The sequence below is a fragment of the Anabrus simplex genome, chromosome 1 (genome assembly GCF_040414725.1).
Source record: "Anabrus simplex isolate iqAnaSimp1 chromosome 1, ASM4041472v1, whole genome shotgun sequence".
Taxonomy (NCBI): domain Eukaryota; kingdom Metazoa; phylum Arthropoda; class Insecta; order Orthoptera; family Tettigoniidae; genus Anabrus; species Anabrus simplex.
The window spans coordinates 1083597697-1083612661 of record NC_090265.1 but is presented as its reverse complement, the minus strand read 5'-3'; the positions used below and the strand labels follow the sequence as shown (position 1 = coordinate 1083612661).

General features: G+C 38.0%; 1 protein-coding gene across 3 annotated transcripts in view; it reads left to right on the top strand.

Moving 5' to 3' along the window:
• LOC136876250 (TIP41-like protein) overlaps positions 1-1649 on the top strand; it is a 34009-nt gene extending 32360 nt beyond the window's left edge. For all 3 annotated transcript variants that reach the window (XM_067150046.2, XM_067150063.2, XM_067150055.2), the window contains one exon: positions 869-1649. In XM_067150046.2, coding sequence (XP_067006147.1) covers positions 869-1003 — 135 coding nt within the window. In that variant the 3' untranslated portion in view covers positions 1004-1649. The remainder of the gene's footprint in view (positions 1-868) is intronic.
• Positions 1650-14965: the final 13316 nt, after the last annotated feature.

The window sequence follows — 14965 nt, the reverse complement described above, 5'->3', positions numbered from 1 at the left end:
CGTGTATGCTGTAGAGGCCACTGCGTTAGGTTACCTGGAGCCAACCGGCAGTGCCAATGCAGTATGAGAGACTTTGTCTCGTTTACGAAAATTGATGCCTGCTAGGCCATCAGATGATATAGATATTGATCCCCATAGGGAAGCTGAAATATTTGTTCTGAACGAGTAAATACACAATTCCAGTATAATTGATCTGTTATTGGACATTATAAATTTTCCACCTAACTCATTCTTCCATACATTGATGATGTTGTTGTTGTTGTTATTATTATTATCATCATCATCATCATCATCATCATCATCATCATCCGGCTGGCTACAATGAAGACTGGAGTGTTTGGAGGTCCCTTAACCGATTAAGAACTGGTGTTGGCAGGGCTAAGTCCTCACTTAAGTTATGGGCTTCACATCAGAGGACAGCAAGTGCAACTGCGGTGAACAACAAAGAGTGAACCATATGTATCAATATCCTCTCTGCCCATTTTCATGTTCAGAGCAAGATTTAATGCTTGCTGATGACAATGCCCTATGTGTGGCTCAGTTTTGGAAAAACACCATCTAGATGTACAGTAAATTTGGTCAATTTCCTTTGTCTGTTAATTTTTGTAATTAGTTTAATTATTATTTTATTTTTAACTGTATGATTAAGTATGCTTCTGACACGAGTAAATAAAATAAAAAGTATTATTATTATTATTATTATTATCATCATCATCATTTAACTGAATTTCTAGAAGTTATAGTTCTGACATCCATTTCTCTTTCCTCCTGTAAATATTTGTAATTGGTCCTTTTTGAAAGTGAACTTAATTCTCATTTGCAATAATTGAGTGACTACTGGAATAACTCTTCATATTTCTGCTTGCAGGTTCCAGCTGTACAGTTAATAGAACCTAGTGAAGTCGCTCAAATCTTACCCCTTGTAAAGACTGAAAGAGAGAAGCTGTCTTTCCCCCAAAGTGTGAACGAGGCAGGAGAAGGGAGCACAGTGCCTGCAACGTGATTTATAACTGAATGTACAGGGCTGCTAATTACAACTTTAAGATGGAAATGGATAAAGAATTTGTACCATTCTGAAGGCCCATTCACATTCAGTAATATTGTCCAATCATGTAGCGAACCAGGTCAATGTAATCAGGCTTGAATTCTAGTATTGGTGTATTTTTATCAATGGAGGATGAATCAATCAATTGTACAGTTGGGCAGTATGTTTCCCTCATCATGTTTTGAATCTCTTGCATTATCACTTCAAATTTTGGCCAACTTTCACTCTCCATGTCAGTTTTCTAAAGTTCTTTTTATGTTGTTCTTCCATTCCTTTTCTGTTCTCCAACATTGCCATTTTTTTATTTTTTTTTTTTATTTTCCTTCTTTACCTACCAGTCTCTCTGTTTATCAGAAAGAATTCTTGTCCCACATATTCTCATCTTGATCTTCCATTATTCCCTGAGTGTTCCTATAACATGACAGAGTTTATTATGAAATTGTGAAGAATATTGAGAGCTTGCAATGAAACTCTCATTTGACTCAGTTGTGCATAGCTTCTGATAGCATATTGTGAAGTATTCAGTTATCACTTTCAACTTACTGTATATGATCTGTCATATGCTTACTGGAACTGATAAAGAATCTTATTTTGAAGGATAAGAGTTGCATTGTTTCATTCATCGGATAAAATGGCATGAAGATAGACTGAACTAAAAGTGGAAGTTTTTTATTTACAGGGAATATAATATTTGAAAAAATATAACAGTTACTTTGCAGGAAGTCATGAAGATAAGTGCTCATCCCTCCTGGTTGCTGTATCACTAACCACAATGCATTCGCTTATGGGTGGGGCCAGGAGAATGCTTGCTTGCCTGGCACTAGCCACTTGCGGGCTTGAGACGCGCCAGTCAAGGTCGAAGCATTGCTTGCTGGGCACTAGCTACACTGTCGGCCGGGAATCAGCTATCTGTATGCTTGCACTGTGCTACCAAGACACATTAAGTAATTAATTAATTAGTCTACTCAGTACTTTCCATGTTATAGGCGATGTTGGAAGTGATGTCCATCTGCTGCCATACATTTCTGACATCTTTTCCCCGGTCCACATGGGTAAGTTCTTGTTCGGTAATTTTCCCAGTTTCTGTTGTTATATTCTCCTTCAATTCGTCTATGTTGTACGAATTATTCCTATAAACATTATTTTTTATTGTTCCCCACAAATAGAAATCACACACTGTGAGGTTGGGGGAACGTGACCATAAACCCTGAAAAATGTATCCTTTCTCCAAACACATCAGTTAATTTGTTCATGACTTTATGAGCCGTATGGGCTGTTGCAGAATCTTGTTGGAAATACCCATAAAATTTCTCCTCATCTGAAACATTTGGAAAAATGGCATGAGTATTAGAGTCTGACGTCTTTGTGCATTTATTGTATCCTGAAAAAAAAAAATGGGCCCAATAATTCGCTTCTCTGTAACGGCGCACCAAATGCCAATTTTTTTGTCATGCAATGGAACCTATGAATTAAATGGGGATTATATATTAAATAATGCAGTTATCTGTGTGTTAAATATTGGAGGTTTCAGAATGTGCCCTACGCGATGTATTTTTAACATCCCTGTAGGGCCTTTTTTGAAGAAATGAAGTATTTAGGAAAGTCATGACAGAATTAAGCATAACATCAAAGGCGACTGTTTCCTTATCCCTGACAGGGTGGTGTGGGGTCATTTCTGGCCTCTTTAATAATGTTATCATTTCTTTTATGCAACTTGTATGTTTGAAACCATAGTCTTTGTTAATGAGCAAGTATATTGAGAAGGCACATGTAATTAACAGTTATTTACTGTCTATAAATGATACAGAATTAATGAGCATTGTGTTTGTTATCAAACATTTTAACTTGCTTAATTCTGTTTTGTCATTCAAACTCTTCTCAAATTGATTAGAAAGGTATTAGATAACATAGGACGTTAATTACACTATAAGTTACCTCTTCCTTCTTCTTCTTCTTCTTCTTCTTCTTCTTCATCATCATCATCATCATCATGTATTCCCTTTTCCAGATTCTCTCTGGGTAGGGTAGTGTACCAAAGCCTTACTCAATCTTTCCACCAGTCCTCTTCTAGTACTTTATTGCTATCGCCTCCTCTATTTGCAATACAGTCCACAACAGAGCTCCTCCATCTCATTCTAGGCCGTCCCCTAGGCCTCTTTGCAGTCTCTGTATCCATGAATATTCTCTTTGGTATTCTCTCTCCTGGCATTCTCATCATGTGTCCAAACCATTTTAGCTTTGCTATATCAATCTCTTCTTGAAGTTTACACACTCCCACACTTCTCCTTATTTCCTCATTTTGTATCCTATCTCGTCTTGTCTTTCCCTGTATGCTCCTCAAGAACCTCATTTCAGCTGCTTGTATCTTACTTTGGTTCTGCTTAGTGAATGTCCAGGCTGCTGAAGCATAGGTTAGTATAGGTTTATGATAGGACGAGTATAAAATCTTCTTGCACTTCATTGGCACATCTTTGTTTCATACAATGTCTCTCACACACTGGTAGAAACTTGCAGACTGCTGTATTCTTAAATCAGTTTCTCCATCTAAATTTCCATCTTTTGACATTATGCTGCCCAAATATTTAAACTTTTTCACTACTTCGAGTGGTTCATTTCCTATTTTTATCACTCCCCTGGATTTTCTCTTACCTCTTGTCATGATCAAAGTCTTGCTTTTCGCAGTACTAATCTTCATAGTTACCATATTCATAAAAAAGAGATCCCAAGCTGCTATGCGAGATGACTAACTTCTTGCTACACATTTTACATCCAGCAAATGAGGCACTATGTTTTATGCTTGCATGTGTGAATTTTTGAGGAGGCTGCATGTTCTGCATTTTGTAATACCATATTTTCCAGAAAGAATAGGCCTACAAATCATTTTTAAATAGGTATATCATCGTCACTAAGGCATTCATATTCTTCTTCCTCTGCACTCTACTTTGTATCACTGTTACTTTCTGATACTTAACACACTGCCTTGTTACTTTCATAAATTATTCATAATATTTTATAAATACTTGAATAGTGCAGCATCTTTCTTTTTGGAGTAGTACTCTCAAGACTGGAGCATCCCTTCGCCCTGCCAGCGGAACTGGTGGCAAGGATCTAACAGAACACAAAAAACATGACTTGATGATAATTCCTCTTTCTCAGACTTTTATCTCTTCTGCTTACAGGTTACTGCCCTCAGGTAATACAGAAGGAATATGAGTAAAGGTGTATGCAACTTGTATGTTGTACAATGTGGAAACTACAACTAAATAAAACAGTGATGGGTCATAAAAGACGTCATAAACATGTTGTGAACTGGAAGTAAGGACAGGTTAGGGACTCGGGAACTGAATGCAGTAAAACCTCGTTAATTCGAAGTCGTTGGGACTCAAAAATCGGACTTCGAATTACGTGATTTTGAATTAACCGCCAATTCGCAATTCAGAAGTACCAACCCTTGCCGCGTTACAAAATATTCTAAGGCCGGTTACTGCATGCAGTTAACCTTGATTCACAGTTTATACCTTTCAAATGCCATGAAAAAAAGAACTATTTCCAAAATGTATCCAAGAAGGTGCATTTGCTGTCTTCAAATAATGCACTTGGATATCTCACTGGCAAACATAACCTCACGCAAAGAAAGAAAGAAAAAAAGCACGATTCAAAGATGAGGAGAAATCTATGCTGGCTCCCATGTGCAAGTGCTTTATTCATTGGATTACTATACTGTATGCATTTTAGATGCCTTGTATTTACACAGAAAGTTCCCGATGCCCTTATAATCGAACTTTCCTATGACTCTGTCCTTGTATGATTTCCCGCCATGGCACTTCTCTCATACTTCAGAAATGTAAACACTTGCCATGTTACAAAGTATTCTAAGACCCATTAATACATGCAATCACCTCGATTCACAGTGTAAACCTTTCATATGCCATGGAAGAAACTATTTCCGAAATGTATCCAACAAGGTGCATTTACAATGTTCAAATAATGCACTTGGATAAATCACCGACAAAAAACCTCACGCAACGAAAGAAAAAAATTCAAAGACGAGGATAAATTATTCTGGTTCCCCTGTGCAAATGCATTATTTTTTTGGATTTCTGTTCTGTATGCATTTTTAGATGCTTTGTACTGGCATGGAAAGTGCCTAACGCCTTAAAACATTGTGGCTTATCGAACTTTCTTTTGAAGAGGGGATAAAGTTTCTTGCTTCTTTGTGCATTGCAACGCACTACTAATACAGTGACCCCCATCCCCCACCCTTGTACGATTAACCAGCTGGCACTTTCTCCTTTAAAACCACAAGAACGTCTGGGCTCGCATTAAAATAAAGCAATGCAGTTTCATCTACAAATTAATGTACAGAAGACACAAGACTTGAAAATTTGCCTATGCAGGATGGAAATGCAACAAAAGGCGCCTTGCATGTACGAGAAGTGTTCAAGGATTACTTCACTTGAGAGGCTGGATCTGTTCCATGGCAAGAAGAGAGAATCAATAGGCTACATGATGGAATGTTACCTAAGACGGTGATATAGGCCTACTGGGAGCCATATGTGTAAAAATATTGTGTTTGCTCTATTTGTAAGATTTGGTGTTCCGTGTCTACGAATGTTATTATATGAGTCACGTTTTTCGTCAACTGTCTGCATCGCCAGTGTTTGCAGATTCTGTTTTTCCGCCCACTGCCTGTTGCATGATTTTACGACGTTCCTTAAAAGGTTGAGTACAAAAGAATTCCGATTTCATTCAACTTAGGAATCATGAAGCGCGCACCGAAGTGAGTGTAAGTGCGGAAAGCTCCACGTTCCGGAACACGCGTTCTATTATGACGCAGATAAATTTCGAGTTGAAATTACTCTGTAACATACTATTGTTTAAAAATGTAAAGGCAGTTTCAAATTAAGTCTGAATTTCAGTAATGGGGCCGACATTGTACTTCGAATTACGAATTATCCGTATTTCGAATTAAACAATTTATATAACATGCAAAACTGTATCATGTTTCTGGGAATGAGAGGCTCTTCGAATTAGGCGGGATTTTGAATTAACCGATTTTGAATTATCGAGGTTCTACTATAATCAGATTGGCAAAGCTTACTCCGTTATTATTATTACAAGAAATTCCGTTATATTCTAAACCCTTAAACACTTACACAAATATATACAGTTATACACTTCTGACACCATCCAACTTTTAAATCTCTCTCCAAGTCCTTCAAGTCTCTAGAATATATGCAAGAATATCTTTCACTAGTTAAATACTTAGCTCAGGAATGTAGCAGATCTTCGTTCTTCTTTTCTTCTCTCTTCTACGCTGGCGTCCCTGCAACCCTCTATTGTTGTGGTGAAATGGAACCTCCTCGATTAAAGAATAAATGCTAGTTTATTTTCTGACTTAGCTACTAATTCCAACACCTGACTGAATATTGGTGTGGAAACCCTGTGGCTGTTCACTGACAAGTCACACTTAGTTCAAGAACCTATTATTACTCTGACTTGCTAGTACTTTTAGCTAACACACTTGTGCTCTATTAAATTCTACCAGCACTCCTAATAGGCCTCCCTGGCAGCCCACACACTGGCAGACCCTCTGGCTAACACACGAAAGAAGACCAAAAAGCCCCCGTGTTTCAAAAACACCACTTTATATATCTCTATCCGTTCTTTCTAGAACAATCCATTGGGCTACGCCTCACCACCACTACTTGTATACATCACACTATTACTGTTCTCTGATTGGTTCCTTCGTATGGAATCCTCCCGTCACGTTGGAACTACACACTATGTTCCAGAACAATTTTGAAGCCCGCTTTGTGTCCCTCACTAAGCATACATGACACCAATATTGTACATTTCCACTGTTATTACTTGACCTATGTTCTCATACGAACTGCTTTCTGCTCTCACATGTACACAACATGTCTTTCGTAATATTGCCTCACTACCAGGATTGCTTCAAAACTCTAACTCAATACAGAATATTCCAGATCTCTACTTTTAAAATGTTCTCTCTTTTACTTAACATTATTTGTTCCCAACATTATTATTTATGAATTATACAAATTCTATAATTTCCCTTTATATTTACATGTGTCCCTTACACCTGCTATTCCTCATATCATAGGCTTTGTACCATGGAGGTTGCAGATTCGAATCCCGTTCGAGTCCATTCGCTCACTCCTTTATATACGAGAGGCGCATCGTGAGGGCCGTTCACTACACCTCCCCTTGTCCTCTTGGCGCAAAGACTTCTGTCAGACACTTGTATTTTTCTCATATCTTTCTTGGATATGGAGTTTCACCTCTGTGTGGCATTACTACTTTAGACTACCCTTTTCTTTATATCTCAGGTAATGGGGTGTTTTGCACTTGTGCCCTATCTTCAGTCTCAATCACATTAGATTCGTCTGATTCTCGTATACTAGGGCGACTACCTGATAATCTTTGTCTCTCAAAATGGACCCCGAGGTCATCATCCGATGACTTCCCTTTAACCCGGTTGTCATTATTTTCTGATTAAAACAAATCTTCGTGCAACAACCGGTAGTGTGATCTCAATGCTTTTTCTTAAATATGCCCAAAAAACACGGACAGCATTTACAGCATGTCAACAAAATTACTAAAGCCACTATTGTCCACACTATGATTTTATACACATTTACATCAGCATGTAATTGCTTTGTATATAATTCCTTTTCTTTTTCTAATAATAAATTTTCCACATCCTCTATTTTAGTACCTGAATATTTGATACCATCAATATGTGTGAGTAGACTTTGTAATGGTACCTCTTTTAACTCAGGTAAGTCTTGCAATTTTATATTATTATTGAGATGTTCACAACATTCATATTCCAACAAGACATCTGGAATTACATCTTTTCTATAAGCCATGTTAACACTACCTGTGGACAGTATTTTACTATTTGGTCCGTATATGGTGCAAGGCTGATACAATGTAACTATCCCTACATTTACCAAATTTACATTACTTGTTTCTTTACAAACTACGGTTACCTTTGTAGGTTCAGAAGCTAAATGAAAATCCACAGCCTATTTCCAGTCATTCGACTGGGTCAGGAATGGAATGAATGAAGCCCCCTATCTAGTGGCGAGGATATGAATTGTGCCGGCTACCGAAGCCTGTCGCACTCCTCTGGGGCAATTATTGATAAATAACAGATGAAATGAAATTATATACGAGAGTGTTGGTGGAATGAATTATGACAGGGAAAACTGGAGTACCCGGAGAAAAACCTGTCCTGCCTCCGCTTTGTCCAGCACAAATCTCACATGGAGTGACCGGGATTTGAACCACGGAACCCTTCAGGAGCTAAATACATATATTTATTTTAACTTATAGATAACCATACAAACTGATTGATATGAATTACATCTTTGTTACATTCTTTTGGCACTATTTGTTGTTCCCTTCAACAAAGTTAAAACACAGTCTTTTTCTCCATGCACCACTTTTAACACAAACTCAGATTTGCACACATTGTGAGTTTCATCTATCTTTTTACAGTCTCTCACTTGTCTTTAGTCTAGTATGTATACAATTTCTATTCTGAATCAATAATAATGGAATCTTTCTTTACCCTAATGTGTACATATTCTTTTACGTTATTATTACTGACTTTAATTAGCGTGGGGAAAGGAAGTGTCTCAAATAGTTGAAAATTTTTCTTGTCGCCTAGAGGCATTACTACTACATACATCAGCGCATTTTTGTTTATGAATGCATTTACAGTTGCAATCTTGTAGAGTAAATAATTGCGAGCCATATTCAACTCTAATGGGAGGGTCATCCCTTGTGGAAACTGTCCTTGTGATTTCTTATGGGCTTTCAAAATCTCAGAAGGGCTTAAAAAAATTTGTATGTGAATTATCCCTAGCTCTGTATACATTATTCCGGATGATATCACCTTATACTGATCATATACTTGCAAAATAAGATCCTCTGTTTCTATTAAATGCCGATTAATGGCAATCTCAATATCTAATTGAGTGAACGTACATCTTAACTGACTCGTTTCATTTCCCAAAAACCCTTTTATTTGCTTTAAATTAATTTTAATTCGTTCGCTGTCACATCATACAAGGTATTATTCATTGATTGTAGTGTAGACTTTACTACAATCATTTTGTTCTTTCACAAGCTTAAATGTTGAAAGTTGCTCCTTCTCTAATTCTGATATTTTACTCTGATGGAACTGTGCATCGCCACTATCCAAAGTCCCGAATAGCGTTTTCGATAATGTGCCAATAAAATTAAATAAACCTCTCTTTTCTTGTTTAACAGTATCTTTGTTAAACAGTTTCAAAACATCACGTAATTCTTGTACTCTTTGTAAACGATTAATCTCCATTTGCACCTCATGTTGGCAGGTAAAATTTAGCTCACTCTGTAGCTGGTAACATAACACCTGAGTTTTTTGTATGTTTTTCCTAATTACTGCATATGCCTATGCTAATTTACTTATGTTAACGTAAGTCACCAATCTCCATTCTGTAGTAGACAATTGTACATCTCCCTCATTTTTGAAATATATCGCTGGAGTTTTCTCATAAGGAGTCACCTTAAAGTCCAACCCTACCCCAGCTATCTTTCCCGAAAAATGCATTAAAATTACCACATAAACTATCCAATACATCTTGAGTGTGATCTACGCCTTCTTGTTTCTTACGGGATGACCTGTAGAGAAAAGTTTCTTTTATACTCCCACAGTACTATATCTGTGCAGAATTTGCAATTTACAAATGTTTTACTGAACTACAAACACTATAATAGTAACTCATTTTTAATATGGGGTTATTTTTACCATCCACGTACCATCCAAATTGGTATTACCCTAATGAATGATTCCCATGCTAGGGTTTACTAACGCAGCTCATGCCAAAGGCTACGGTCTCCCTTTATCTGCTGAAATATTCTTATGTTAGCCTTGACTTGTAAGAGTCAGTCATTCATTCGCTCTTTCAATGTCATAATTACTCAGCAAGTCTACTTTCACATCATACTATGGGTATAATTTTCACTTTTAATTGGGTTGGAGCTTTTCCACACATTTTTACATGCACACGTCAAATTATCACATCTCCCTGTTCTCTACTACTCAATGGGATCGGACCCTTGGTCCTGCCATCCCAAGTGCGAAATTGACATCTAGGTTATGTTCTTCCTAGGCACAACCTTTCTGACGGGTGTTGTGATAGTACACACTGTACTCCGTTCCACCAAGTTTATTTATTGGCCCCTTGGTTATCCAAGTTCGAATCTCTAAATTCTTCTCGTGAGGTTTAGGATGTGACTTGGCAGGGTATTTCAAATTAACCCTACCAACAGTCATTGCTGCTTCCAAAGCGCCGTTGGGGTAGTGAGAAGCATACCTACCGCAACCTAAATAGGAGCCAATTCTCAACCATTTGATTCACACTTCGACCTGTTACGCATATAGTTGTAGCCTGTTTTTGTGCACCTTAATTAATTTACCCTTCATATTAATTTTTAGCAGACAGTTTATGCGTCAATTTGCTCTATTTTGTAGGAACCTTTGTAGGGTGATTCTAGCTTGCGGCTATGCCCACATCTTAATGCGTCATCCCTTAGTAATACCTTGTCACCAACTTGAAAAGTTATTTCGTGTTGTGTTTTGTCATACCTCAGTTTCTCTTTCTCTTTACTTTGAATTAGAGTCTCCGTGCAATCTTGTGGTTCTCTTGTAATTTACGGGTTAATCCCTCAATTACATCCTGGTACTCATTATAATTTGGTTCTGGATTCCTCTGCAAAATTCCTGGTATATTAGCCTTTCGCCTGAATATTAATTCACATGATGTGAATTCCGTATTATTGCTATGCTTCGATGTATTGTACACAAAGGTAGCTGTTGGCAAGTATTCATCCAAATCATTTTGATCTTTACACACATAGTGGCGCAAATATTCTGAAATTACTTGGTGTGATCGCTCTATACTTCCATTTGATTGTGGCGTAAATGCCGTTCTATGGACCTTTTCAATCCTGAAGATTTTACATAACCTCTTAAAGGTTTGGCTCATGAAATTACTTCCCATGTCTGTCAAGATTGTACTAGGAATCCCGAATATACTGATCACGTTCATCACTAATATGTTTGCCCCCATATCTGCTTCCTGATTGACCATTTCTTGACCTGTTTCTTTTCTATGGCATGATTTGTAGTGGACCTACGATATCGATTGCTACCTTCTTGAACACTGTACTAGGTGTGTCTGTTATAACCATGAGCTCTCTGACCTCTGGGCCTGTCATTTTATTCCTCTGGCACAAAGGACAAGAGCAGATAAATGCCTCTACATCCTTCTTCATATTTGGCCACTGCAATACATCTTTAATTCATGCTAATGTTCTTGTGATCCCTTGATGTCTGCCTACAAGGGATGTATGGGCATCACGTAGTATTGCTAGCTTTTCCTCCTCATCACGTAGTATTGTTAGATTTTCCTCCTCAGTTAAGTCCTTACGCTCATTAACAGGCGAGCCTTCTTCTTCCTCAGACTCATTCTCCTCTGCTATTGCATTCTCGGAGTTCGAGTCTTTGGTTCATACCTCTTTTCCTGACCTCTCTGCTTCCACATCCTCGAGATCATTCTGCACATTATTTGCCCTTTCGGTTTCACCTGTCTCACCTATCTCACCTGTCCCTTCGGGTATAATTCCCTCTGAATTCACCACTTGCACTGCTCTCTCAGGCACAGCAGGAATTCTGCTCAATGCATTAGTATTCTTGTTTGTCTTACCTGTCTTGTACACTATCGTAAAATCATATTCAGCTAACTGTAGCCTGAACTTTATTAATCTGGATGACGGGTCTTGGACATTGAACACCCATTTCAGTGGCTTATGATCTGTCACTACTGTGCAGTGCCGCCCGAATAGGTACGGTCTAAAATACTTCACACCCCATACAATTTCAAGTAATTATTTTTTTCCGTAACTGAGTAGTTTTTCTCTGCCTTATTCAGAGTCCTACTCGCATATGCCACTGGTAAATCTTTCCCTTGCTCACCCTGTGATAAAACTGCTCCAAGAGCTTCAGCACTCGCATCCGTAGTCAGAATGAATGGCTTTTCAAGTCTGGGTACTGTAGTATAGGATTTTTGGTCAATTTCTGTTTCAACATGTTGAAACCCGTTTCCTGCTTGTTTGTCCATACATAGGGAACATTGTTTTTCAGGAGTTCATACAGAGGTTTTGCGATCTTACTGTACTCAAGTATGAACCTACGATAGTACCCACTCAATCCCAGAAACCCTTTCAACTGTTTTGTGGTTGTAGGCCTAGGAAAATTCCTCATTGCCTTAACCTTTCGCTTATTTGGCTGCACTCCATTCTCGGTAATTACCTGGTCTAAAAATGCCACCTCTTTGCAGGAATTTGCACTTGTCTGGCTGTAATTTTAGACAGTGTTCCCTGAGTCTCTGGAACACTTCCCGTAATTTCTGATTGTGGTCCTCAATCGAGTTACCATAAACTAAAATATCCAAACAGATCAGGCATTTTACACCATTTAGGCCTGACAACGCTATTGTCATCAGCCTCATTAAAGTACTCTGCACCATATCCTGTCCTAAAGTCCGACTAACTCAGGGTTTGTACCTATTGTATCTTCAATACGGAACAAAATGAGATTAGTTACTTGTAACTCAGGGTATAGTACATGGTGTGTCCGAGGTTTGAGGCATGACAAAAATAATAGCCTAATAACAAAACATACTATAAGTATATGGACAGGAAATACGACTACATAGCTACGGAATAAGAATTCCATTTAACTGGTAAAATGGATATTTATTTACTCAAAAAATTTAGTTCATCCTGAAATGCAAAAATAAAAATAGAAGAGTAGGAAAAACTGACATGTGGTCATAAAATGAGTGTTACGCACACCCTCAAAGTTAACATTCTAATACCAAACTCTCTACAACAAAATGGGTGTCGATCCATGAATATCAAACATGAATTAAATACAAATAAAATTCTGGAAATTTGAGTGACGTTAAATCGTTAGTGATTGGATGCGCAGCACTGATAAGATCCTAAGTCATTGACCGAAAGCTGCGATAGCTAATACCGTCCTTGTTATGCCTTAATGATCAGTTGTACTGGTGAGGGGTCTGTCTATACATATTTACATTCATCAACACATTGATCACAATGAAATAAATGCACACTTGTCTAGGGCTGCACTACTAACTCCCATCCAAAAATTATTGCCTCTAAATATGGGACCGACCAATATGCAAAGTGACCAGGTCAAAACCGGCTCCCAAAATTAGCTTGCGAGCTTAAGTCCCTTTTACTCAATGCAGAACACAACATCACAAATAACAAAAACAAAAAAAAAACACAAGACCAGAAAGAAAAATACACAGAAAACTCCTGAAACAAAACAACCACAAATATATACACAGGAAAAATGAAGGTCATCGGGATACGAGTTCCGATACCTCCACCGCTGTGTCTGACTTCACGTCAAACTAAAACAGTGGCATACTGTCTTACATCTCCATGTGGTCGGTCGGTCAGCTGACTGCAGGACAACAAGATCTAACTAACTGGGATACGGAAATAGCAAGAGGTTCATTCAAGGGCTTAACGGGCTTGGTGACAAAAAAAAAAAAAAAAAACACTAACGACTGGGGCGAAATCTCAGCTGTAGCTACCTGCTAAAGCTCTACAAAGCCAGGCCCTAGCCTGCCATTCCTCACATATACGAGGTTCATAATCTCCCTCTTTCAAATTACAACAGAGAGCTCTTGCTCTCAATTATCAAAGCACATGGCTCGCTATTTCATCACATAATCGGCCCCAGCAAATACAAACGGCTTCTCTGCCTGTCACATATCCAATTAGACCACAAACTGATTCACAACACATCTGGCCTCGTAACCAACATCTCCTTGGTTCAGTGCTTTCACATATCCCGAACTTGATCTCCGTAAATATTTAAGACCCTGCTTATCCCAACGTCGTATTCAACCTGTCCGCACGTCTTGTAACTAGACCTAAAAATCCATGCTATGTGCAATAAAAAATACATCTTATACTAGTTTGATGTTACTAAATTAATCTAAAATTCAATGCAGAAGAGTGTGGCCCATGAATACACAAGGACTCTATCCCAAAAATATCTCTATCGTAGAAAACATAACTCACACAGGAAAATATGGAATATACTAAACAAAAAAATAAGTAACTACATCTATCCTGTCTTGTCCCTTCTTTCCCAGCTAAATATAATATGTACACTGGTCCCAGGCTCGAAACATGCAAACAGCCCCAGACGTATTTAAATTGAAATACAAAGAATAAAATAACTGCCATTCTGGCTGACTTCGAATCATAAACAAATTAAGAAAATTGTCCCTAACCCTATCAAATTGTCATTATCTACAGCATGCTTAAGACTTTAAGACACTTATCTTTGCTGGCACCTTGGCATCACTGACAAGTCACGTGTCCGCTTTGTCTATGTGCGTTTAGCACATCATGTTAGCAGTCGTCAAATGTTGAACATCCATCCTGCTAACTTCTGGAAACTGCCATGGCTGCTGTCTTGGTCCTGGATACGCCTGCAATGTTATTGGATTCCAATTACATCAGCTTTACCGTTTTGGTTGTGCACGTTACACATTGATTTTCCCCGTTGTGCTTGACTACGATTTACTACAGTCTGCGATCAAATTTGAGTTCCGATTATCACGCCACTAATTTATGGGATTGATTTCTTGGGTAAAATCAGTCCTTCTCATAATTAAATAGCACAGGTGATCAAATATATCATTGCTAGGTATCTGATAATTCTTATCTCAACATCTTATGCCATCAAACCTGTGGAATAATGCTTAGTAATGGATATCTTGGTTTATA